Source organism: Melanotaenia boesemani, chromosome 1, assembly GCF_017639745.1.
Source record: "Melanotaenia boesemani isolate fMelBoe1 chromosome 1, fMelBoe1.pri, whole genome shotgun sequence".
NCBI lineage: Eukaryota > Metazoa > Chordata > Actinopteri > Atheriniformes > Melanotaeniidae > Melanotaenia > Melanotaenia boesemani.
This window is the reverse complement of record NC_055682.1, coordinates 27,361,281-27,387,770: the sequence shown is the minus strand read 5'-3', so window position 1 is coordinate 27,387,770 and position 26,490 is coordinate 27,361,281. Positions and strand designations below refer to the sequence as shown.

At 37.1% G+C, this 26,490-nt stretch overlaps 1 protein-coding gene across 5 annotated transcripts in view; it reads right to left on the bottom strand.

Moving 5' to 3' along the window:
- Positions 1–26,490, bottom strand: part of LOC121640410 (MAM domain-containing glycosylphosphatidylinositol anchor protein 1) — a 322,158-nt gene that overhangs the window by 116,428 nt on the left and 179,240 nt on the right. For 3 of the 5 annotated variants that reach the window (XM_041986128.1, XM_041986165.1, XM_041986136.1), the window contains 2 exons: positions 20,690–20,820; positions 1,134–1,251 (listed from right to left, as the gene is read on the bottom strand). In XM_041986128.1, the coding sequence (XP_041842062.1) occupies positions 1,134–1,251; positions 20,690–20,820 (249 nt within the window). The remainder of the gene's footprint in view (positions 1–1,133; positions 1,252–20,689; positions 20,821–26,490) is intronic. The other 2 variants (XM_041986155.1, XM_041986145.1) reach the window with 1 other exon arrangement.

The window sequence follows — 26,490 nt, the reverse complement described above, 5'->3', positions numbered from 1 at the left end:
ATGACCAATTTTAGGGCTACATTACATTATTTTTACAAGGTCAATGCCATGTTAGTAGATGGCATTTTAAACTTTACATGCTGTTACTTTGCTAGGAACTTGAGAATCCATACGCTTGAAATGTAATCCAAGGTCGATATTCTTGATATCCGCATGTATTCAGAAGCTTCCTTTAGTACTTTGTGAGAGCACTTTAATCTGTGTGAATGAGGAAATAGGGAGGAAAAACTGCAGTGTGTTGACAAGAACATACTTATAAGGCCAAATCAAAATAATATCTGAAAATGGCTCTTTTTTCTAAGACTGTCACTGGTATACTACAGTTTAAAGGGAAAATATACAGCTATAGGTCTGACTGCACTTCAGCTTATGATATGTGGTATGAAAAAAAATGCATACTGTATGTGATGTGGAGAAAATGATAGGTTTCTGGCTTGTAAAACGCTTTCTGTGTTTTGTTTTTAAAAATTTTCATGCATATATCCTCTTTTCCTTATAATTCTTTTTAACAAACACTGTCATTGCAGTATCTCTCTAAAGGCAGAAATAACAGAAGCTTTTAAAGGTGTGCTGAGACATACACATATCAAAGGAGAAGGAGCTCAGAAAATAAAAGGAGAATAAACAGGATATAACGAAGGTAAATGTTCAAGAGGCAGATGTGGTGCAGTGTAGATTTACAGGATGACAATACAGAGGAGAAATATTGAAGTTAATGAAACAATAGTAGCTGAGGAAGAACCGCAAATGATGATTTCAACTGGCATCAGTGTTGGCATCCGTGTTGTCCGCGTGTCTATTTGCCTTCACATACAACAATTTCTCTTTTCTTTCAGTCGCTGAAGAAGACATTTAGGTTTAATTCACTTATTTCTTTAAAAAATAAGGACTTCACAGTAGTTCCTTTCTTTGTTGTTCAACTCATTTCGGCTTAAATCAGTTTCAGTCAATTTACCTTATTTCTGTTCTTAATCTTCTTAGCAAGTGTATAGGATTAGCAAACTAAACACAAAGAAAAACCACAAACTCTTTGAAGACTTCAAAGAATCACACAGCCTCTCTACTTTATATTGATAAAGTTAAACAGTGTTTATTTGTTTTTAATGCATGTTTCACTAAAAATGCTATCTTACCTGTCTTACCTGCATTGGCTACAGTTTCGTCTTCCTTGCACTTTCCTATGGTGATGGAAACGTCGTCAATGGCAATGTCTCCCTCAAAATTTTGGCCTCGAATTCCTTCAAACACAATCTGTTTGGCAAAGAAACAGACAGACAAACAGATGTCATGTGAGTATGTCCAACTAAAAGCACAGCAGTGCTCTACTGGAACAAGCTTGTCTTGAATATCCAATGAGGTTTTTTTTTTTTTTTTTTTTTTTTTTTGTTTTTGTTTTTTTTTTTTTTTGTTTGTTTGTTTGCTTTGTTGTCAATAAAATATACATTTTATATGTATACAGAACCAGGCGTAAGTCACTGTTTTTTGTCACTCTTTTTAATGCCTAATGAAAAATTGTAAATATAAAAAAATAAAAACAAAACAAACAGTTAATTCCATAGAACTGGATTTAATTTATTTTAAAAACAGAATCTTTTGCATGTGCATCTTACATTTGGCTTCCTTGTATACGAAGGTGTTTAATGAAAATGACAAGGAACAGAAGTGGATTAACCTAAAATACTCCATTCAAGATCTTACATAGAAAATATTTAATGTTGTCCTCCAAATTTGCTGTATTAAATTAAATAATCCTTTTTACAACCAATGAAATGCTCTGTGTGTCATTGGCAGCAACATAGTCCAAAGCATGATCAGTCCACCCCCATGCTTAACAGTTGAAGTCATCAACTTTTTGCAAACTTTTAATGCAATACCTTTGTCAAGTGAGGATATTAGAGATGCGAAAGTGATGGAGCCAAAACTTCCAAAACAGCTAAAAAGAACTATTTCGTAATAGTCTAGAGTGATGTAAAATGTTTTGTTTTCTTTGTTTTGTTGTGCTGCATCTTCTCAAACTGAATTTCAATTACTAGAAAACAACCAAAGGGGGAACATTCACAGAAAGGTAGTGGCTGAGAGGAAGTCTAAATAAGTGTAGTTGAAAGTACCCCTTGGTTCTTCAGACTTCAATTTTACCAGAGCCTCCAGGTATTTATTTATATTGTTACAGATTAAAGAAATGGGCTCTTAAAGTGCTACAGTATCATTGTTTATCTGTGTCTTGCTTTGACAGTATGTATGAGACATATACAGTGCCACTGTTAAGACAAAATTTTAAGATTTGAAGCTACTGAAATTTGCATTAGGTGTCCATTTCTCTGGTGACGATGTTGAATAAGCCACAGCTGTTAACAGGCTGTTAAGTTAATTTCTAGAACCTTGAAAAAACACCTGAGCCTAAATTTTTCCTAAATGTTGCCCAAACATTTCCATAAAAAATGTGCTTCCTTCTTTAAATGAAGCCTGTTTCATACTAATTTAAAAAGACAGAATTTATGACAATGCTAACAGTGTTTATGCAAAACTCATATTTAGAAGTAAAAGTCATATCCCATAATCACTTTTGGACTCATAACAGCAAAACTAAAGAAAAATTTCATCTGAAAACTTCCCCATTTAGCCACCAGCCATCTGGTTGTGACTGACAGCCTAATTACTGCAGTGTACCAAGGCACCAAAAGCCCATTGCACCCAGCTAATCAAAAAACAAGCGTATTCTGCCTGGCATCTGAGGATGGAGAAAGTTACAAACAAGGAAACTTGTTTTGCTCTAAAATGTCAACAAAAGCAACCCTCACAACTCTACTGTATTGAACTTCTTAATGTTTAATCATCAACTCTATATGACACCCAAAGTGCTTGCCATGTAATCAGGGTTTTTAGTTTTGTAGTAGAATTTCATCTGTTAACCCCCAAAAATCTGTTTACCCAAAATATGCTCCATATACAAACTTAGTGCATGTATGGGCTCATAGATACAATGTTTCCTATTCAATGATTCTTACTCTGCCCTGCCAGTTATCCTTTTACCAAAACACTTAACCTTAAAGTCATCCAAACGAACAGAGAAGGAAACAAGAGTAACTGTGTGAAAACATAAAATATAATGCTGAAGGAAAACCATCTGCACTTTGTTTGTATACCATGTCTGTATATCTACGGTTTAGATTCACAGGAGAGCGAGCAGGTGCATGCATGGAGGGGTGACAAATATGCATGACTGGCTTCACTTTACAAACTCCATCTGTTAAAGCCAACATGCTGTGGTTAAGGGGCAGGCCTGCCATCAATTTGTGTGTAAATATATCAGTCCAGAGCAAGCCTAGGTTCAATTAACCTGTTTGTGACCCACCAAGGAGAAAAATCTGACCTAACCCCATATCAGCTCTGAGTGAATGAAAGGTGGAGAATGGCTGAGCAAACAACATGGTGACCACTCTCACCTGTGTTTTAATCTGTCAGTGTTGTGGTGTTAGTGCCTAACAGCAATGTCAAGTTGAAGTATCAAACAGAAATTCATGGGGCAGATACCAATAACCTAGTCATTGCCATAGACAAGAAGCAGCATGACTTGTAAAGTAAATTTAATTCACCTCTGAAAGGTAAAATTCTGAGATTTTAAAGGTCCGTTTAGTCTGAGTCTTCTCTTGAGACCTCACAAACTTGCAATGTATATTTTATAAATGTGTAACGGTACCCTCAGCATTTTTATTTTGGTTTACCAAACATTCTTCTCTCCAAATATACACTGATTAATTCTGATAAAGTAAAATGAAAAATGAAAGCATTACCACCACTTTCACACTTCCCCCTAATTTAGATCCAGAGTGGGAAATTAACGTATAAATAAAATAATTGTGAAAACCTTAAGTGTTTGGTTGGTGTTGAGGGGACAGAAAGAAGTCCATCAGTACAGGGTACGATTAGATGGTTGGCCCATTTGTGCAATTGATTTTTTTTTGTAAGACAGAGTGGTAGCTGTGTTGAAAATTTAGGCATATATGCCTAAGAGAAAGAGAGCGAAGAGGCTAATTGGCCAAGAGGCCATGGTCGTCCAATTTATCCACAGTACCAGGCAGTTTCCTCACTGTGTAGCCATGGTAAAAAAATTGTTTTATTTATGTGCCTTCTTACTGAAGTCTTTTTCTCTGTGCAGATTTGTGCCGTTAACAGGACCAGCTGAGATGGTTTCCACACATGCATACAAACATACTCCTAATGACGCTAAACTAGAGCTTTGCATGCATACCTCTACACACCTGCCAGTGCATCCGTATCAGACAAGACACCAGATTGTAGTATAATTAGAGGAAATGAAGAAAATAATTGAGTGAAGAAAGACCTTAATTATGGCCTTGCCGCACACAAAGACGCAGAACTTCATCCCACATAATAACACAATTACACTATGTAAAATAATTTTCTAAAATACATCAAAACGAAAAAAAATGTCAAATGTAAAGCAATGCATTATAGTTCCTTTGCAAATTATTTTATGAATTTATTTTTTTTCCAGAAAAGTTCTGGAATAATATGCCCGTGCCCTTTAACTGACCAATCACTGCTGAAAAAGCATGATGAAGTGTAGGTCGCCAGTATCAGCAGTGCCTCACAGTTAAATATCACTGCTGGGCACCAGGCTGATCTGAAATACATCTAAGTTTTTCAGCCTTCTGAGCAGCAAGGTTGCAGAATATACAGCCATAAGATGGCATTGTACTTTGAATTAAAGCCTGCAGTAAGCTTGTAAAACCCATCTCTGTGTGTAAATGTGCAGCAAATGCAGATGTGAAAAGAAATCAGATTTGACAAGAATTGCGACAGTTCCTTGAATGCTAGGGTCATGAGAGCAGGAGACCTAAAAATCTGGTCATGCCATAAAAGATTTCAGTGGTAAATAATGCACCTGATGTTTAACTTTGATTTTTTTTTACTGAATAAATTCTATTTAAAAAGTAAAAAAGACCTTAAAATCTCATTTTTTAACAACTAAGTTCAGTTGTTATAACATTGTACAGTGTGTAATGCAGAGAGCGCGGATATGAGAAAGGCTGTATGGGATGAACAACTGGTAAGTGTGTGTGTGTGTGTGTGTGTGTGTGTGTGAGAGAGAGAGAGAGAGAGAGAGAGAGAGAGACTTCAGGATCAAAGGGTGTGCAGTAAAGTGTCAGGTTGGAGTTGTGAGAGTGTCGTTTTGTCGAGCCTTGTAACCTTTAATGTTCCCATTGATCTGCTATCCACACACCAGCGGGGACACGGTCTTGTGAGAAAGACGATGTTACAATTGGGAGAGTGTGTATGTGTGAGAGAGACAGACAGAAAGAGAAAGAGAGGTGGAGAGAGGGAGACATACAGAGGGAGCTTTGAAATACCAGTGTAGAGCAGTCACTGCAGTGTGAGGCACAAGTATGGGTTGGCCTGGTTTCCACCAGGCCCCCCAGGTATCAAACACTGCTAGGAACACAGATGGCCTCTGGGTAATCCAAAGAAGGGTGAATGGGGACACAAATAATCTACTACAACATGTTATCTCTTTTATTGTTGTTGTTGTAACTCCATTCATGTAATTTGTGGGTTTTAAATTGATGTAAAAAAACAAGGCTACATCATTGAGCAATTTAGAAACTGACAACTATGTGATTGTGAGCTTGCAGAAGGAAGCTAGACAGTGATTCAACAAAGCAAAAAAAAAAACTGAGACACAATAACATAATATCTTTTTGTGTGTGTATGGTCAACTTAGATGTATATTTTTGCCTAAAGAAATAACTTAATAAGTCAAAATAAATTACAAGGAGAATTCCTAAAAAAGAGGTTCAAATTTCATAAAGCCACAGCATGAATATACACAAACCTAATAGTCATACCCTGCAGGCAGCAAACAACTTAAATTTTAAAGCTTTCTTATCAGTTGGTTCTTCGGCTGTTTACAATAAAATCCTTGTATTAATGCTAGCCGGTGGCTGGACTAAAGCTCTTGTTTTCAGGAGGTAAGAAGGAAAGCAGCTTCGAAAGACCTCATTACTTTTGCTGGATGGAGCACAAAGAGAGGAAATGCAGGGACGAGTGGCAGCACCTCAAAGGCCTTTGGTGTAAACAGTCAGTGAGCTGTGCACAGGACTAGAAAGTTTGTGCTCTCCATAGACATCCTCTCAACACGAGGTGGAAATGAAACAAGCATCAGTATGACATCACTTCTGCACTCGGTGAGCCAAATAACATTGACTTCAATGCTACCGGGGATTCAACTGAATTAGAAAAAGCATATATTTTTAAAAAGTTAGTAAGACAAGAGATTATGCACACAATATGGTTGTCATTATTTTTGGGATATTTTGGTCAAAGTAAAGAAAAATACTTAATGAAATGCAAAGCAACAGTCAAAGATGTAACGACTTTTGTGTCTAATTCAGCTTTAAGCCTCTTAGTAAGTGATAAAACTGAAAATGAGAAACTTATTACAAGAAAAAAAACATCACTTTGCTTTTTATGAAAAGATGCAGATTATAATAGTTTAAAAGTTGAGCAGTCAAATAAAACTATGTGATGTCTTGTGTTTATCTGTGCATTAAGCCAAAGCCCTTTACAATTAAAAAAATCAAACCATGATCTTCTAGGGTTTGCCAACTTTACATCTCTGTCATCTTACATAATTTAATAAGACAGACAAGGATCAGTACACTTGCAATTAAAAAATAAATAAATAAATAATAATAAAACAATGTAATCAATCCAAAGGTTATAAAAAGCAAAAAATTCCCCTAGCTGCAGACAACCAGCTGCTCCAGACCAACATGAAAAGAATCACAAGTATAGTTGCAGAGACAAAAGTGTGGGTATCTAAAAAAAAAATAAATAAATAAATAAAAAGCTTAAGAGTTTGTTGAGTTTGAAGAAGCTATGAAAAATCTTTTTTCATTAAGGATTGACTGTTTGAAGTCCTGAGGTTAAAACTACCATCAGGATCATGCATGAAATGAGGCGTATTTTCATGAATAATGAGAAAGTTGTTTTTTTAAACTTTCAGGTTTTATATCTTTAAACCAGCCCAGAAAAAGTTGCAATAAATCTTCACTCTATTTTTATCAGGGATGGAAAATTTTAATACTATTGACATCTAATAATTTTTTAAGACATCTTGTTTTTTCAAAAGATCAAAGGAAAAGACAGACTAAGTGAAGAGGAAGGGAAAAACTCAAAGGATCACTCTGATTTCTTAGTATTAAAGTCAAATAACTAGTCAAAATTAATGCAAATAAATCTGTGAAAACTATTGCACAATGTATATTGTCTTTTGTCTGACCCATATTAAATCTAATAAAAGTGCACGTGTGTGTGTGGGTTCCTACCAACCAAGCAGGGCAACACAGGAGTTGGAAGTTTAGGTTTGTTCAGGAGCAACATCTGTACAATTGTTGCTTGGAGGTTAAGTAGAGATCAATATGACAACCTGCTGGGGAGAGCCAAAGATGGGGGGAACTCACAAAAATGAGAAGCAACTTCAGACAGCTTCACCTGATCACTCTTTAAGACTTCTTGCATGTTGCCTGAAGAGAGGGATTTGTTGTGGTTTGAAACCCTCTCTTCATGGTTGCAGTGGCGTCACCATACAGCACTGCACCTAGCTTGAACTTATTTTAACTTCAGTGCACAGGTGGCACACTTGCACTGCACAGATCTGTTCTCTCATAGCAAAAGACATAGCCTAGACATGAACAGGTTCAGAAGTGGACCAAGATTCCTCTGTATTCATAGTCTAAATGAAAGCAGTTTAATCCAGAATAAAAACATCCTTATTTCTAATTTTCCACATACTGACACTTAGTTGACAACCCTCTGCATCCTTCGACACACTGAGTATTTCTTTGTTGTCACTTATTCAAGCACAAAAAAAACTGTTCTCCAACTGTACATTGCCAGATACCCTGCATGTTCAACACTGACACCTCTGGGGTAGCCTGCACAATGAAAGGAGATGCAGTCAACTCCTGACTACAGATCAATAGGTGACGAGTTGGGAGTGTGAGCAGACTGCGATCAAAGTGCACAATAGATGTTTTTGACCAATTATAAGCCTTGGAATATGGGTTTTCCTTTTATGAACTGTCAGTACAAATCACAAAGATAGATTGGGTTTATATGCCTTATCTAATGTCTAACAAATCTCAAGTTAGTCTACAATGAGCCATGGGTACTCATTATTAGAAACCAATGTCAATAGCAGACAATATAAAACAAAATCAACTATTTTGGGACTCACAATTAAAACACCACTTCTAACATTCAGTTGCAAATATTTTAAACACTGTTCAGAATGTGTGTATGTATATATAGATATATATGGATATATATATCTATATATATAGATATATATGGATATATATCTATATATACATATTACCTTATTTTATCAGTGTGAGAATTATTCTACAACTGATAACTCATGCCAGTTTAAAAAATATTTTTAAATCTATGAAGTTATTTTGCTTCAAGCTGCCTCAACAAAGTGCTTTTTACAACCTGAGAATCTAACCAGTACTCAGAGCAGAATTGCTTGAAACTAATAGGTGCAGTAAAAATGGATTCTGTTTGGATACCATTTAGCTGCCAAAAGCTGCCAGTCATTGCATCATAGTATTTTGAAAACAAAGCTGCAGCTAACTAGATCCCAGCAGCCAAAACACAACCACATATCCCCTTCAGCAGTTAAGTCTTTTATAGACATCATTGTCAAGAAGTTTTGAGGCAGTGAGAGAATAACTAGCAAAGAAAATAGAGCTATACTATTTCAAATTTTAGAAAGGAAGCTAAACAGCAGAGCGTGACTACAACAATTGTGTCAGATAGTTCCCATTGTCAACAGCAGACAGCTCAATCACTGATATTGATTGTGAAGATACAGAGACGGACAGAGTGGGAGAAAGAGAGTATGGTGAGGATAAGGAGGTTGGAGGAACAACAGTAACAGACCAAGGCAGCAGTCATGGCTGGATTAACCTGCTGCAGAGGAAAGATTTGTTGTTGGGCTCCTGTTAAACCCAACTGTACTTCAATATTTTCCACTCAGAAACTAATGTTTATTTTAAAGCTAAAATCAATAGTTGGACAACAAATTGATCTGTTGATGTAAATTTAATTTGTAACGATTATTGATCGTCACATAGTAAAAGGGTCTTTCAGGCGCTAACCACCTGAACACTGCAGATTGGGTTACGACATTTTAAAATCATATAATTGGCCTAAAGCCAGTAAATAGTTAAAGAACAGTAAAGTGTTGGTTGCATCATTTAATAAATATGCGATAGAGAAATGCAACCTTATTTTTACCTCTTCATTCTGATACTGGAATAAGTCTTCATGCTGTCTGTATTATTTAACCCTTTAGGCGCCAGGGTTTTCAAGGCTTTTAAGGCATACTGTAAATGAGCAAAAATGTTGAATATAAACCAAAGTTTATGATGGCAATAAAGTTCATTGTAATGACGGAGCCCAATTGTCGATGATGGATTAACATGTGAATTGAATGGAAACCCATCAATCTTTCATCTATCTGGGATTTAGATGTGGATCAGCTGTGCTGCAGGGCTGATGTCTCCACACATAGGGCAGCTGCTTAACCAGCTGAGCTGCACACTGCCCCATTAACCCTTGGAAGGTAAAACTTAAGAAGAGCGTCATTGCCTTGAACTGGCTAGAAAAGCAAAAAAGTCCCCACAGACCCCATTTTAAAATCTCCAATGTTACTACATGAAACTAAAATGTTGAAGGCCTGGAACAATAAAATGTATTTGGTCTGTGTAGTCTTCATAACAACTGTTTCCCTTTAATTAACCTTTCTAAATTATATTCATACTTGAAGTTATGTGTCATTACAGACCTATAAATAAAGGCCTGTCATATTGCTGACATTGCCTCAATATTATAGACATGTAGTGTCTTTATATTCTCAGTGGCACTGCTCCCTTGCATAATAATTGGTCTAAAAGTTCAAGATAGGGATTGCAAAATAAATGTTTGAATCCTTAAAGCAAAGGGTAATCTCATTGTGCTTCTGAGGATGTTTTAATACAGTCTTAATCAATGAATTCTCTTTAATGAAGCCCTTACATTTACAACTTTGAGAGAATGAATGACATGGGTCATAAAGTCACTACCTAACTCTTGTGATTAAGGACAGAAAAACAAGTTTTTCTTTAAACTCATGTGGTTTCATGCTTAGATTTTTTCTCTCTTTGTTTTAATTTGTCCCTCTAAATGCTTTGTCTGCATAGAGAAGATGCTTTTAGTTGACATGCACCATATTGCTCTAACTTGTTTTGTTTCTTCATATGTTTGTGTTTTCACCAGGTCGCCTTGTTTTAAGCACTCTTGTTGAATTGATTTTGTCTGAAAGATGCTTTATAAAAAAAAGTTTGATGTGTTTTGATTTGATTTTACACAAGAAGGTGCATGCACTGAGAAGTGAAACAAGAGAAAAGCAGTCATGTACAAGGCAACCCGCAGTTGCCAAGGAGACAACTCAAGTCTTGCTTTCATCCTTCCTCATTTATCCATCCTCATCTACCTGTGCCCATGTCATGATGCAGATGGCAGGTGGAACATTTCAGCTTCATTAAGACTTGCATTGATGGCATAAACACAAAGTCACATGACTCCCACCATGTTGCTAGCACACCCTAATTCCATTTTTACAACACCAATTACTTTGCTAAAAATACAACTATAGACTTCTCTTTTATCTTCCCCTTGTATACTTCCTATTAACAAAGGTAACAGTGATCAATTATGGCTGTCTGTCTTAACTTTGTAGATTGTGGCAGGAACAAAGTTCTCACTGGATTCCATCTATAATGGCACAGTGTGTGTATATAGTCTACAGTGTGTTTGTGAGCTGGGTTTCTGGACAGCGTTCTAATATATATATATTAGTGCTGGGCAACGATTAAAATTTTTAATCGCGATTAATCGCATGACATGCTGCGGTTAATCGCATCGTTAAGCGCAAAATGTCTCTTTCCTTTAAAAAAAGGGCCTATAGCTATAAAAAGAAAATGCAGTAAGTTTTGGTTTACAAACACTACCTCAGGGGTCTCCAACCTACAACTCTGGAGCTGCAAGTGTCTCTCTGGACCTTCCATAATGCCTCTAAATACGTGGCTAAAATATATTTTTTTTAAATCTATCTTTCTTGTCATTAGGTTGGAAACCATGGACTTTTTTTTCCCTTTCTTTTACATAATTTTCCACAAATATCTACATTCCTTAGCAGAAAGTCTGTCTGTCCTCTTTTTTTTTATTAAGGTTTTATGTTTTTCTTTATTTTAAAACCTAGAAATGGAAATAAAAATGTGGTTCTTCAAAAATAACAAGCATCCTATGGTGGCTCTTCATTAAAAATATATATTAACTTGCCTTTTTGAAAAGTCTCGTAACATTTGCGTCTCTAGCTGGCTGAGGGAAAAATGGCTCTTTGGATTGAAAAGGCTGCAGACCCCTGCACTAAACACATAAACAGGTTTAGCAGCAATTTTCAGATAAAATATGTCTTCATATATATTTATAAAATCAAATATTTATGAGAAAGAAGGATGAATTGTTCAGGATTTACTAACTAAAAGGTAAAAAGTCAGCAGGATGACTTTAAAGCTGTGAAGCTGCGTCCTTCTAAACACAGAAGGAACAATATGTGATGAATATCAGCATCAGGTGAACAGACAGAAAGCAGGATGAGAATCTCACAGCTTCTAGATGGTGAGGAGAGAGAAATATTCACAATATGCACAATAACTTCCATCCATGCACCTTCAGTGTTTCATTATCCAGGTTTCTGGCCTACAATTTCTCTAAACTTTAATTTTCAGCCTCCGCTACCGGGAGTTAAGGGGTTAACATCTCGTTCTGGGTGTAGTGTCAGGTCTGTGGATGTAACTATGAACATGTGTGGTATCCACAGAAAGTCCAGAATCTCAGCTACCAGCTCAGTAAAACCATTTCTATCACCAACAAACACAGTTAAGACAAAAAATTATTTAAAGAGAAGCTACACAAAGTCCAAAAAATATGTAAACACAAATTATGTCTCCCCGTGTCCACCCCAAGGCAAGAACATGAACAAACGACTCCTCTACTGAAAGTTCACATCTCACATATTCCACAGCTGGAAGTTTCATCTCACTATGACCAAGATTCACCGAACCAGAGGCAGAAGAAGACCCGATTTATGCTGCAAGCTTGTAAAAGTCAGAAAGCATGTCTTACTTTTGCTGTCTTGCATAAATTAAAACCGCATTTATTTAAAAAAATAATAATAAAAATGTTTCCCGTCCAAATATTACAATGTTCTGTCCATCTGCATGTATTTTGACAAAGAGAAACGTCATTTCTTTTTTTCTTCTTCCTGTTCCAGACAGAAAACATCTCTTTATTTTAATAAACCCGCTCTCTCCCGATCATGTCAGACACACCGCTGCAGCAGGGAAGGGAGACATGGACGCCATGTTTCTGTCATCAAAGCCAGTGGGCAGAAAAAAAAAAAAAAAAATGTAATAATTGTTATTAATTTTAAAAAATTAACGGCGTTAATTAAGCATTGTGTTAACGCGCGATTAACGAGGTAACGTGCCCAGCACTAATATATATATATATATATATATATATATATACAGTATGTGTCAGTGAGGTCCAAAAACAACCACATCCAAAAAAGTTCAGACAAGAGTATGGGTTGTTATGAAGATCTCATGTTGCTAACTGCAGGGGATACCATAAAATTAGGGTGGGCAAATTATTAAAATTTTTAATCAGATTAAATACAGCCATCAAATGAATTAATCATGATTAACCACAGCTTAGAAATTAATCATGGTAATCACCATTATGCCTGAAATTTGCCTGTTTTTACTGCATTGTATCAACAGCAAGAGCCAATGCTTACAAATATTTAGTGTTACCTGACCTTCCCTTTCGTAAACATCACATGTCCAAGGGTAAGTAAATGCAGCATATAATGTACTTCTATATGTTGGTCTAGAGCAACTCTACTATGTTCTAGATCATAATTCAGAATTCATATATCATCCTCATACCAACCGTCTCCATGGTGAAAGTTTCTGTCATAAAACCTGAAGTTAAACAGTCAACATTGATGAAGAAACTGATAAAACTGAAAAGCTGGCTAAAAACACTTTTTTAGAGTTTGTTGCTAGCATCAAATTACATATGTATTTTAATCTTTAAGTATAGTCAATTATGGTCAATAAGAACACTGAAATAATTCCCTTTGTACTTTTCACTTTTAAAAAGATTAGTTTTAACAGATTAGTTTAACGAGATTGTCTTGTGGATCGAAAGCTAGACTTTCTGTGCCTGACTTGGCAGGAGCCTAATGATTTTGCCTCTCTAAACAAGTCAGCTCTGACAGGATTTGTTTCCATCAGCCTGCCCCGTGCATGCAGCCGGGGCAGAGGTCCTGCAATGTTACACTGCAAGAGTTGGAAAGTCGTGCCTGTCCCTGCTTCTCCCGTGTTCTCCTCTCTTAAGTATTCTGCCTTACTGTTGCCTGAACCCTCTCTTACAACTATTGCTACATATCCTCCAAAAGACAACAGAGACTTTTTAAATTACTTCTCTCACCTTCTTAGACTTTTCTTATCTCTGCAATTATCCTTGGTGACTTTAATATTCATTTAGACAATAACAGTAATGCTGTCCCCAAAGACTTTTCATCCTGTCTAGAAAGTTTTGGTCTGCAACAATATATTAATTTCCCATCTCACTGTAAAGGTCATATCTTGGATTTAGTCTGCTGCTCTGGTATCACTCATATTGATTGTAAATCTCATACGCTCCCTTAAACTGACCATAGGCTCATTACTTTCAATGTCAACCTCCTTCTGTCCAAAATTATTCTCCCCTGTACCATCTCTTTCCGTAATGTTAAGGACATTAACATTGACACCTTTTCTTCTGACATCAACATTATTTCCAAATGCCAATTCCTCACCTGATGACCTGGTTTCCCACTATAACAACAATCTCCATACTTTTTTGAATACTCATGCTCCACTGAAAACAGATCCTATCTTTTTTACCCGCTCTTGACCCTGGTTCACGCCTGCTCTCCGTCAGCTCAAATCCCAAGGACGACAACTGGAACAACTCTACAACCAAACTGGACTCACTATACACAAAGAAATGGACAATAATCAAGTAGTGCTATACAAGGACAGTCTTTCCTTAGCAAAATCCGTTTACTGCTTTGGTTTAATACTCTAGTTTAATTCAGTCTCTCAACACAACTTTGTCTCCCAAATCTCTGACATTCAACAACACCTGGCCTTGTGGGGAGTTGCAGTCTCTGGAGTGGGCTTCACAGCCCCCTATTCATCCCCTATAACCACATTCTCCAGCTTTATCCTCCCCACCGTGCAAGCCATCTCAGGATTTATCCTCAAATCCAAACTCTCTACTTGTCAGTAGTAATCCCTGTAGCTCTTGATAAAACCTGCCTCTCTTCACTTGCACCCCTCATCACCAACATCATTCATTCCTCTCTAATCTCTGGAACTGTTCCTTTTGCACTCAAAATCGCTACAGTCACACCTATCTTAAAAAAACGTAGCTTGGGGCCTGCTAATTTCAATAACATACACCCGATTTCCAATTCACCCTTCATTTCCAAAGTCCTTGAAAAGTCTGTTGCTTCTCAACTTCATAACCATCTTATCACCAATAATATTTATGAGCAGTTTCAATCCAGTTTCCATTCCCTTCACAGTACTAAAAAAGCACTCCTCACAATCTCCAACAACCTTTATATAGCTTCACATTCTGGTTTACTATCCATTCTCATATTTCTCAACCTCACAACAGCGTTTGACACCATTTCTCACAGCACTCTCCTCTACAGACTGTCATCTATTGGCATCACTCACACCCCCATTGCTTGGTTCACTTCTTACCTTTCTGGCCACACATAATTTGTTCAACTGAAATCTCATAAATCAAACTCTTGCCTGTCTCTGCTGGTGTTTATCCTGCTGTAGGGGCCCCCGGCTCTGGGGTCCTTCCTTTCCATTATCTACATTCTTCCAGTCGGCTACATTTTTCACAGACACAATATTCCTTTTCATTGCTACGCAGACGACACTCAACTCTACCTCTCTACCAAACCATTCTCTTCACTTCCACCAACCTAACTTACAACCTGTCTACAAGAAATTTATTTTTGGTTTTCATCAAACTTCCTCAAACTTCCATCGATCCATTTTCTGACACTTATCCTGAGTCGGGTCGCAGGAGCAGCTGCCTAAGCAGGGAAACCCAGACTTCCCTCTCCCCGGCCACATTCACCAGCTTATCCGGGGACATCCCGAGGCGTTCTCAGGCCAGCTGAGAGATGTAGACTGTCCAGTGTGTTCTGGATCTTCCCCGGGGCCTCTTTCTGGTGGGACGTGCCTGGAACACCTCGCCAAGGAGGTGTCCAGGAGGCATCCTGACCAGATGCCCGAGCCACCTCATCTGTCTCCTCTCGATGCGGAGGAGCAGCAACTCTACTCTGAGCCAACAGAACCACATCGCCCGCAAAGAGCAGAGACTCAATCCTGAGGCAACCAAACCAGATCCCCTCAACACCTTGGCTGTGCCTAGAAATTCTGTCCATAAAAGTTATGAACAGAAATGGTGACAAAGGGCAGCCTTGGTTCAGTCTAACCCTCACCGGAAACTATTCTGATTTACTGCCTGCAATGCGGACCAAGCTCTGACACCGGTCATACAGAGACCGGACAGCTCGTACAAGAGGGCACTCCATACCGGAGTACCTCCCACAAGAGTCCCCGAGGGACACGGTCAAATGCCTTCTCCAAGTCCACAAAGCACATGTAGACTGGTTGAGCGAACTCCCATGCTCCTTCCGAGACCCTGAAGAGAGTGTAGAGCTGGTCCACTGTTCCATGTTTTTACATGCATCAAAAAGTTAACATTACACTAATTTGTAAAGTTTTTGTAAAATTTTTGTCACTACATAAATTTTATTGTGAAGTGCATAAATGTTTGTAGCAGTTTAAAACATTGTCTGAGAGACTGACTGATATGCTACTTTTTAAATATTAAAACACACTGTATGATCTCTGCTTCACACTTAATTTTCCCTTTAATAGTGGAAGAAACATGAGTTGCAACACAGAGCAAATGCAGCTGTCAGCTAAGGTCCTCAGCCCACATTTATCATGAATTCAATTTTCTCCACGTACATACAGAGTATCTGGAATCATTACAACACAACTAGTTGGCATCCCCTGCTCATAAATAAACCTGTTAATTGACCTGTCATAGCTAATTGCTGCAGGGGATAGGAGACTGGTGTGTGTGTTTAAAGATATAGGATTCATTTGAATGTGTACACACATTTAAACCTACAGGCCAACAACATCAAAAACATATGATCTTTCAAAGATCATATGAACAGATAAGTTTAATGTGTGTGGAGGTGTGGGTATAAAGAGCTGAACAGCTGAAAACTCTCCTAAGTTTGTTGTTTTTAGAACTATTAGTCATCAGCCTCGGAGACAGGAGAGTGTGAAGCAGACCAGAGCAAGAATCGACCCAGCTGGTTCCCACTGTCCCAGCACTGAGCGAGGGAGAAACATAAGTAGAGAGAAAGAGAGAAAAACGAATATAGAAAAAGACTGAGAAACACCCACAGGGGGATGGAGGCATGCAAAATGAAATGATCATTTTTTAAGCTCAATTTATGTTTTTTTGTTTGTTTTTTTTTTGTTTGTGTGTTTTTTGTATTAGGTTCTATACTTAACTGAGGTAGACATGGATACACACAAACACACACACACAACGAGTTAACAAAGGAAAGCTGGGAAAATGAGTGTGAGGGGGAGCATCATGTCCAGTCAGAGAAGCGGACTGAGTCATCTGGTTTACTCTGCCACATGCCAAGAGGGAGGAACTTACTGCAAGCACAGCTGCCAAAGAGCTAAAGGGACCTCAGTGGTGTGTAAACAGACAGTCTGCTCACATACACATACTCACACACTTTTGTTTTAGAGATCATTTCCTTCCACAATTGACTGAATGTGTACAGTAAATGTAAACTTTAATTTTAAGCCGATCAAGAAAGATTTCAGCTGTTTATTTTTTTTTTTCTTTAACATAATTTGACCAAGAATGAGAAATAGTTTATATTAATCATTAATCTAATAGCTATCGTACCTGTTCTTTTACACACCAGAAGGTGTCTGAATACTAATGGAAGGTATCCATTCTGCCAATACAGGCAACATCTGAAGCAATAATGTTGATATTAACGATGAAGACTACACAGAATTAGCCACTGTCATGTAAAGAGCTTTTTAAAATGATCTTACCTATTAATCACATTATAAAAGTACAGCCTGAGTTTTCTCTACATCTTGAAAAACACTAGAATTTGCAAGTCTGCTTATTATGAGTGACTGAACATATCCATTAAAACTTGTCATTTGTTTTAGGCTTGTTTTCACAGATCCAGATGCATGTTCCTCTAATAAGATCTGTCAACAAAAGTGTCCCCACTTGTTACTTTGTAAGAGAGTTACCAATATTGCTCTGTAAGAGCAGAATGTACCTGCCCACTATGTGTGAACTCGGCCTTCTGGTGAGTACAACGTTGTAGGCAAGCTTGCTAACTTGTGCTCATATATATATATATATATATATATATATATATATATATATATATACTTTGCCATGGGATTCAATAGGGAAGTGACACCAAACTTTTGAACGGTAGTGTGTGTATATATATATATATATATATATATATATATATATATAGCCACTGCATGTCAGCTGTCAGATATTCAAGATATTCAATAGCTTATATTATCATTTTTAACTTTCTAGTCAGTCATAATCAAGTATGAAAATATAACTAAAATTTCTGCACAGATGTTGTCTTTAACCTAGGTGGATGGTGACTTTGTCGAATGTTCTTATGAAATTAGGATTTTTGCATTAATAAAAAATATATGGTACTATAAAATGAAAGAGATTTAAAGAGCTAGAACAAAGCAAATTGCCTATGTGCCATAATGACATCATAAGTATGCTACTGCACCTGGGTTTTTGTTCATTTACAACAATTTGTTTTGTTTTGTTTGTTTTTTTTTTCTTTCTTTTTGTATCCTTCAGTTATATTACATTAGAATTAGTTGGCAACACTCCTATTGAGTCCACGGCTGCATTAAGACACTGGTGGCACTAACATTGCAATTAAATATGGGTAATAAGGTGGGCTTGTGCCTGTAATATAAAAACATCAATACGAATAGAACATACTATCTTCAGTTTCTGCTTAAATTATACAAAGAAAATTGTGGATTGAGTTCAATTGTTATGGGCTCAACACACGGGCGGCGGAAGGCTAGACAGCGCAGTCTGCAAACACTTTGAACATGGAAGAATAGATCATTTTAGCAGAATAAAAGGCAGTTGGCACCAGAGTGAATTAGTCCAAACGTAGGTTCTGGATTTATCTCGATCAGCCCTGAGGTCCATCAAATGATGATTTTCACGATGCTGTTTCCTATTTTGTAAACTCGGATGAACCCAGGGTTGTCTTTCTTTTATACAGCAAACAGCAAGATTTCTATCAATTCGTGCAAAATCTTTTGACTCTCCATCTGTCGTACTCAGTTTGAAAATGTCAAAATCCCCACCAATATCATAACCAATCAAATTTCTTGGAGAAAAGCGATATTAGAGGGCGATGCACGGCACTGCTGCCGTCGCTGTCGTTTGTCGCGTCCTATGTGTTCAGTTTCACGAAGGCTGCGATGAGTTTCGCCTGTCGCTGTCGTTGGTCGCCTCCCGTGTATCGAGCACATTAGAAAATTGCTCACATATAGCAGATCTGTATGTGCAGCTCAGCTAGCAAGATGGCAGGATAAGAACAATATAAAAGGGAAATCAAAATTGTGTTCAGTAATACTGTTCTTTACCTGCAAAGATTTTTACTTCAGTTAAAAAGGAATCACCTGTAACCTGTATGCAGTCACACTGATGGCTAACTAAACTAGCCGTTAGTCTGACTTGAGCTGTTACTGAGAGGGAAAATAATGAGCCTTAAGAGGTGCGACTTACAAAGGTAGAAGTATAGCATAAAAAAATATCTTTTGTATAACATAATCGACATAGACTAGGATTTTGAAAAGTTTTTCATTTTGTGTGATTCAAAAGTAATCTGCAAGTAACTCCATAAATTAAGCTAAATTATTCTTTGATATGTGCAACTGATTTATCATTAGTGTTCATACCAGTCTGGGGTATCAAATCATGTTTTTTACATGTTAACTTACAATCATAGTTCATTATAGTATATCTACATGTCTGCTCAACTGAAATATTTCATATCTGTGCAAAACCTTCTGGGATTAGCACATTGCTGATAATTCTATTCTATTCTACAGTCATTTATTCATAAAGCATGAAATCCTCTGGTTACCATGTGGATTTGCTTGAAATGTTGACTCCAAGGCTCTCGTTTATCAATACTCCCCTCAGTATTAAAATATCAAAATGCCATTTCCACATTTATTTAATATATGAATATTGGAGACCATTTTCAAAGCTTAATTAAGCTTAATTTACAGTTATCATAATTTTGCAATAATTACTTTAATGAAAACCACAGTTTGTGCAAATTTGTACAACTTTAGATATGAGAATAGACTCTATTGTGTCCACCGGGTAAACTCACAAAATGCCTTTATTCTGAGAGTGTCCAGCTGCAGTGACCTATGTGCTGGCAGGGGCATTAACAGGAATAATACTTGCCAACAGGAGCTTAGGTTCTTTCTTTACACTTTACACCAAATCACTGTTAAAACATGTATTTTTCCCCTAGTATCTGTTGAAATTTTACCTCCACTGAGGAAAATAGATTTTGGGGATGTGATATGTTTATAGTCCATTGTTTATAAGGAAGAGGTGATTATGAGAGTAACATCTGGGTAGTAGAATCTGAAGTCAGTAGCTTTTTCTGGCTTTTTTGAGCTTTAAATATGACTGCAGAGATTCTATTGTCAAAGATTCATTAGATTCAAGGCAGAATGAATAGCTCAGTCCTTTGTAGAAATCCCTTGTTTCCATGAAGCCCGTGTATAAAATCCTCATGTTCATTCTGGACTGGAGTAGAAGTCTGTCTTCTGGGAAAGGTACAGCAGAGAAGAAATGGCTGCAATAGGGGGAATGTTGAAGAGAGATGACAAGTAAAAGGGAGTGTATTTTTTTTTTTTCCTCTTTCTTCCTAGTTCAAGCCAAAACAGTACTGACAATGCTGGCCTGTGATCAAATCTTAGGGGCAATTACCAGTGGCTGAATTGCCTTTAGAGGCTGAATTCCTCAAAATGTGTGTTAAAGTACAGAGTGTTTGGTTTAACATATGACTTCAAGTCATCTGTTAAGTTTTGGATTGCACGCAACACATCTCAGCTACTTAGTGTCCTTACTTCTTTCTGTCTTTAAGAAACACAAGAATGTAGGTGACATCCTGTGGTCTGCTGCATGTGTTGTTTTTTTCCTCTGTAAATTTCAAAAGGTTTATGCCAGAGTGCAGCTTTTTCACTTTACCTATTGCAGGATTGTTTGTGTAATTTTTTCCATGGGAGAGAAAAATAACCATCAAAGCTCTTACCTGAAAAGGTCCACTGGGACTGATGTCAAAGGATGCTTTATTCCAGTTTGGGCCCTGATGACCAGACTTTGTCCACACCAAGGTGTCCACAGGAGCAATGCTTCTCACTCTGAGAAGAACGTTGAGCGTCCCTGTGAAAATATTGCACACATGTATTTAACCAGCCACATACACAGAACACAAACTCACACAAAAGCATACAGTTAACTAGGAACTGTCAGTGGGTGTATTGTAATTGGTCTAACAATCATGGGAATCCACCTCATTACCAACTAAAATAAGTGGCCAACTGATAATAGATCCCACCATACAAACAAAAATGTAATGGATTGTTTGCAGTCACAAGAGAAGGGGAAGGTAATTGATTGTAGCCTTTGCCTTAATAGCACAACAAAGTGCACGCTCTGTTCTGACTGTTCAGACTGTGTTTGCCATAAATTCTCTCTCCAAGCATTACCAAATATCTAGTTGCTATTTCACCGTCACACTACAAAGAAGGGCCAAACTCCACACAACAGAACATATATTGTGATTTTCTTTTTCTTTTAATCTTTTTTTCTCTCTTTAATGTAAGCAGATTGTGGACACATTGCACTGTATACTGTATGTAATAGAGTGAAGGTTATACAGGGTAAAAAGACAACTTTTGGGTGGAATTTTTTTCTGTGAAGCCTCCAAATGATATGTGACACTCCACAATTACAGCATAAGTAGTAGACTATTTAACTCACACTACTACAGCCTTGAAGCCAGACAGTATAGATGGGATGGAGAGAGGCTGCAGAAAAATAGTCCATGAAAGGAACATTTCTAGAATCTATTTGTTAACTTTGTTTCTTGAGTTTGTGAACAGTTCAGATCTCACTCTATCATGACATACAGAAAGGCACTTTGTGAGAGGGGGCTCGAATAAGCTCCCTTTCTCTTGTCGCTATCTCTCAGTCCTCTAAGATGTGAGAGAATCATTCATCTTCTTAACGATCTCCAGCCAGGTTCTAATTGGAACATTAACCAACCACCAGTCTCTTAAACAAATACACAAGCAGGGGGCATTGTGCACAAAGTGCTCTAATTTGTGTGGGAGCACATGCAGTATGTTGACATATGCTTGCATATGGAAATTAATCATTCTGTGGTGTGCATGTGTATCTGTAAGCTAATGTTATGCAAACACTGAAAGTATCAAGCTTGTTAGGATAAACCTGCACTGTTACAAAGGTGCAACCAGGGCTAAGACACTGTTGAAAACATAAACTCAGAATTTAACCAACATGTTTTGAATGCCTTCATGTTGCACAAAGGAAGGTAGATAGCAATCGCTATAAACTATAAATGTCACATTTAAACACAATGTCTGATTGCTACCAAAAGGTCACTAGGAAGATGTTTTGGAACTGATTACTTCAGCTCAGCATAAAGACTGGCAACACACTTGTCATCACTAAGCAACAAGCTGTTGTAGAGACATAATCAAGGATGAACATGCCTCTTAAAATTAAGTTATACCTCAGGAACAGGAGATACGGGAGATGCATATCCCACTCTTTACCCACAGAAGCCAATTATCTTACACTGACAAAAGATAATAGTTAAACTTCACTATATTTTTAATTGTGAGGTGGCAGGATGGTCAACAGATTAGAGAGACACTGCTTTGAGTACGCGTGAAGAGGGGTACCATTCTCAACCTGATGTGCATTGCCTAAAGACCACCTTATAATGTATTTTATTATGGTTCTACGACTGGAATCTAAATAGAGCTATTTATTTATATATTCTAACAATACGCTTACATGGCAGAGGTAAATTATGAAAAAAAAACTGCTTGTTAACCTTAGATCTAATGAGGTATGTTATAGACAAGATTTTTTATTCGATAGTGACCATTGAAATTACACTTATTGTTAATGTTGCATTTAAATAGTGAGGTATATTATCTTGGTAATCAACAAAAATTGCCTTTTGAAGATTTACTAAGAAGGTTCCACATGGGTGGTGAGAGCTGCCTAGATGGACTTTGCATTGACCTTTAGAAGGACATGGTAGCTGTTAAAAACAAAAAAAAAAAAAAAAAAAATAGCCCAATACATTCCCCTGAAAAAAATAAATAAATAAATAAAAAAAACAAACAAACAAAAAAAACAAAACATATGTAATATTTTTCTTTCTTTGGATTTGATATGAATTATTAAGTGAACAGCAGAAATGCTGATAGATGAAACCAGCTGAGGTTTTACCTCTTGTTTTCAGACAAGAAGTTAAACTAAACATAGCATGATCGTGTTCAGGGAGTAACATAGAGTAAAATATTGTGTTATTTGCTTGCTCTTTTACTTTTAAATCATCCAAATCTCCAACTATTCTTTTTACAGAGAGACTGTTACGTTCACCTGGGTGTCAATGGTTTTTCTGTCTGTCTGTCAGCAACATAACTAAATAAGCAATGGATAGATTTAGATTAAACTTTCAGGAAATGTTAACAACAGAATAAGGAACAAGTAATTAAATTTTGGGAGTGATCCAGATTACCACCTGCATCCAGGAAATTTTTAAAAATCTTCTTTACAGGCGCAGGGCAGGCACAAACATATGGATTTTCTCATATCTGGTCATTTGTCTGTGAAAACAAAAGGTTGCTAAAGCATAACACCACTGGATTTTTAGTGTCAACATCAATAGATTTTGTAGAGTTTCCTTTAAATATGCCAAACAGTTGTGTTTGGTGTGCTGACATAAACATTGTTGTTCTTTAAACTACGTGAAAAGACACATAAGCCCAGAAAAATGTGTTAACTGGCTAGCGGCTATCAAGTTTGTCAATGCTGATGGTAGGTCTTGGAGTCCTGAAATGAAATGGCTGATTACAGTAACAATAAACAAATGTAAAATTTTTGTGAAATTCTCAATGTTTCTTGTTAGCAGCTCCTTCAAAATGTGAAGCCCGATGGACACTAGGGTATTTGTTTAGTCCTAGCTTCGCCTCATATCTTCTTCTAGCCTTGACACTGAAGGTATCAATATAATTCATGACATTATGGGACATTTTCTTTCAAAAACTGATGGAGAATATAAAATATATGAAAACAAGTTGCACACTTCAACAAGGATGCTGTTATAATGTGCGGTTTGTTTTTACCGGTAAGCTGTTCATGGTCATGTGACCACCGGGTTGTGACATAGGACTTAGGTTTGTGCCTGCCCATGGGGCGATAGGTATAATTTTGCCATTAGAGTTTCTAACTCAAAAACTAATGCCCACAATCAAATAAATAAATGAATAAATAAATAAAAAAATAAATAAACAAAAAATTAAAATGGATTGGTAGAGGTCTGCGCTCTCTGAGTGCTTCTAGCTTAATATGGATATCTGCTGTTTGTATAATGCCCTTTGAAGGTTAAAAGACTAGAGTATTTGTGGGTAAAAACAAAAAACTAATATTGTCACATAGTTTTTCAAAGCACATGGGTGGTACTGTAGAATTAGAATGAAGATAAACAAAGACATTTTTTCTGCTGTCCACTTCCACATGCTCAACCCACACCCTCAGTCTACCACCATCATATTCTAGCTTCATTGTTTCTTTGCCCTCTTATCACCCTTTCCCTCTTTGCCCCCCTTTTATCATCACTCCTACTCACATTCATTCACACACAGCTACACACCCCCACACACAGAGAAAAAAGCATAAGTCAATTGATTGGACTGAGGTATGGCAGAGTGCATTGGTAAGTGTCAGAAAAACAGAGCTCTATCAGTGCAACCAGTTTGTACAATAATAAGGAGAGAAGACAACCATGAGACAGTCTTATACATGCACTTTAAATCAATAACGTATTTTCTTTTGACAACTAAACGTAATCCTGCATTAGTATAAGCAATAGAGAATAAATTAATTTATTATTTTATAAGGGACACTTTTATTTTACCCCCAACAGCATTTTGACTAAACAAATCTCAGGGAATTTGAATTACTGCAATGACAAAACACCAAACATGACAGAGTACATTCTTAAACTAAAAACAACTAAACATTGAACTATAACACGAGTGAATGTTGTGACTGTGTGAGTAAAACAAAACAAGTGTATAGTGTGATGAACAGGTAAATATTTTTTAGCATTAATCAAGAGTCCCAAGAAAAAGAATGGATGTGATATCATTAAAGAGATTGATGCAACACTTCTGAACTTTGGCAAAGCTTTTAACTTTTGTACCCCCTAACGAAGGCTATAACGGCATCCATCTTGCAACCTGTCTCTTTTCTGAGCTCTCTCCAGCCAGTAAAAGTCAATCCAATGTTGACTTATCTCTTGCTCTGTCACTTTCTCTCCTTTTTCCTTTTTTTTTATCATTTTATCCTAAAGTAATAATAATAATCACAATTTTTCTTCATTAATCCTTATTGGTAAATTAGTCTCTGCATTTTACCCATCTGTAGTAGATGTACTAGAATGCAATGGGCTGGCATATTTCAGTGCCTAAGGGGTTTTAAGAGCCTTGCTCAGGGGCCCATTCTGGTTCACCTTTTATTACCTTAGTGGGGTTTCTCAGCATCGGGATGCTGCAGGGCAATGATGAAACCAGGAATGTGAATAAAAGATAATGAATGTCAGTGTCAAAATGATTCAGAAACACAGTTTCTGAGTTTTAAACTCAAAGAATTAGGCAATAAATTCTAATTACCTCCTTAAAAAAAATCACCACCTGTCTGGATTGGAGTGGACCTGAAGGAGCCTCCAAATAAACACACTGCTCACTGTTTGTGTAGAAGGTATGAAGAATTATGATTACAACATTATCCCTGGCACAGAGCCAGACCTTTTTTAATCACTTTCTTTAGTTTCTTGAAGTCTCTCTGATGCTGCTGCCCTGGCAAATGGCTGCATGGCTGTTTACACAACAAACTTTGAGAAAGTATGCAACACACTGGTGCAGATATTGGAGGATCTTAGCTTCAACGAGAAATAATCTGCTTTGTCCCTTCTTTTAGATGGTCTCAGTGTTGAATTTTCAGTCTTTTCTGTTGCCCAGCTGAACTCACAGGTATATGTAGTCCTCCACCACCTCCACTTCTTCTCCCAAAGTAGAAAGAGTGCTTTGCTCACTCTCCTAAAATCCACAGTCATCTGTGTTGCTTTGTTTGTGTTCAAGATGAGGTGATTGAATCTATACTAGTCAACAAATTGATGGACCAGTTTCCTCAGCTTCTTGTCCTGATACAACCAACAGAGTATTTTTGTAGATACTGGAAGTCTGGAGTGTACAGTGTCAAGAGAAATGTTGAGATTACAGTCCTTTGTGGTGCTCCTGTGTTGCTGACCACATTCACAGACACACAACCTTTTGAGTCTCACAAACTGTGGACTATGAGGTGGTCATAGATCGGGGTGGTTGTGGAGGTATCCAACAGAATTTTATGTAGCTTCACACGTGTTAAAAGCACTTAGAAATCACAGAACATTATCCTCACCATGCTGCCTGATTTGTCTACATATAGGCTTGCTGAATTATGATAACCATTCCGTTAGGGCTGGGCGATATGGCCTAAAAATAAAGTCTCAAATTTTTTCAAACCAAATCCATTTTTTTCCCTTTTCTTTCTTAAAAACATTAAACTTATTAAAAACAAAATTAAACTTAAAAGTTTGGCATGCAAAATGTGTTTTATTTATTTTTTTATACCAATGAACGACAGCAAAGAAGTAAATAACGTCAACACTTTTCCATATATAAACGGCTTTGTATCTTGCATAGAGATATGCAACGCAACTGCATCTGTGATCTCTTTCCATTTGGATCT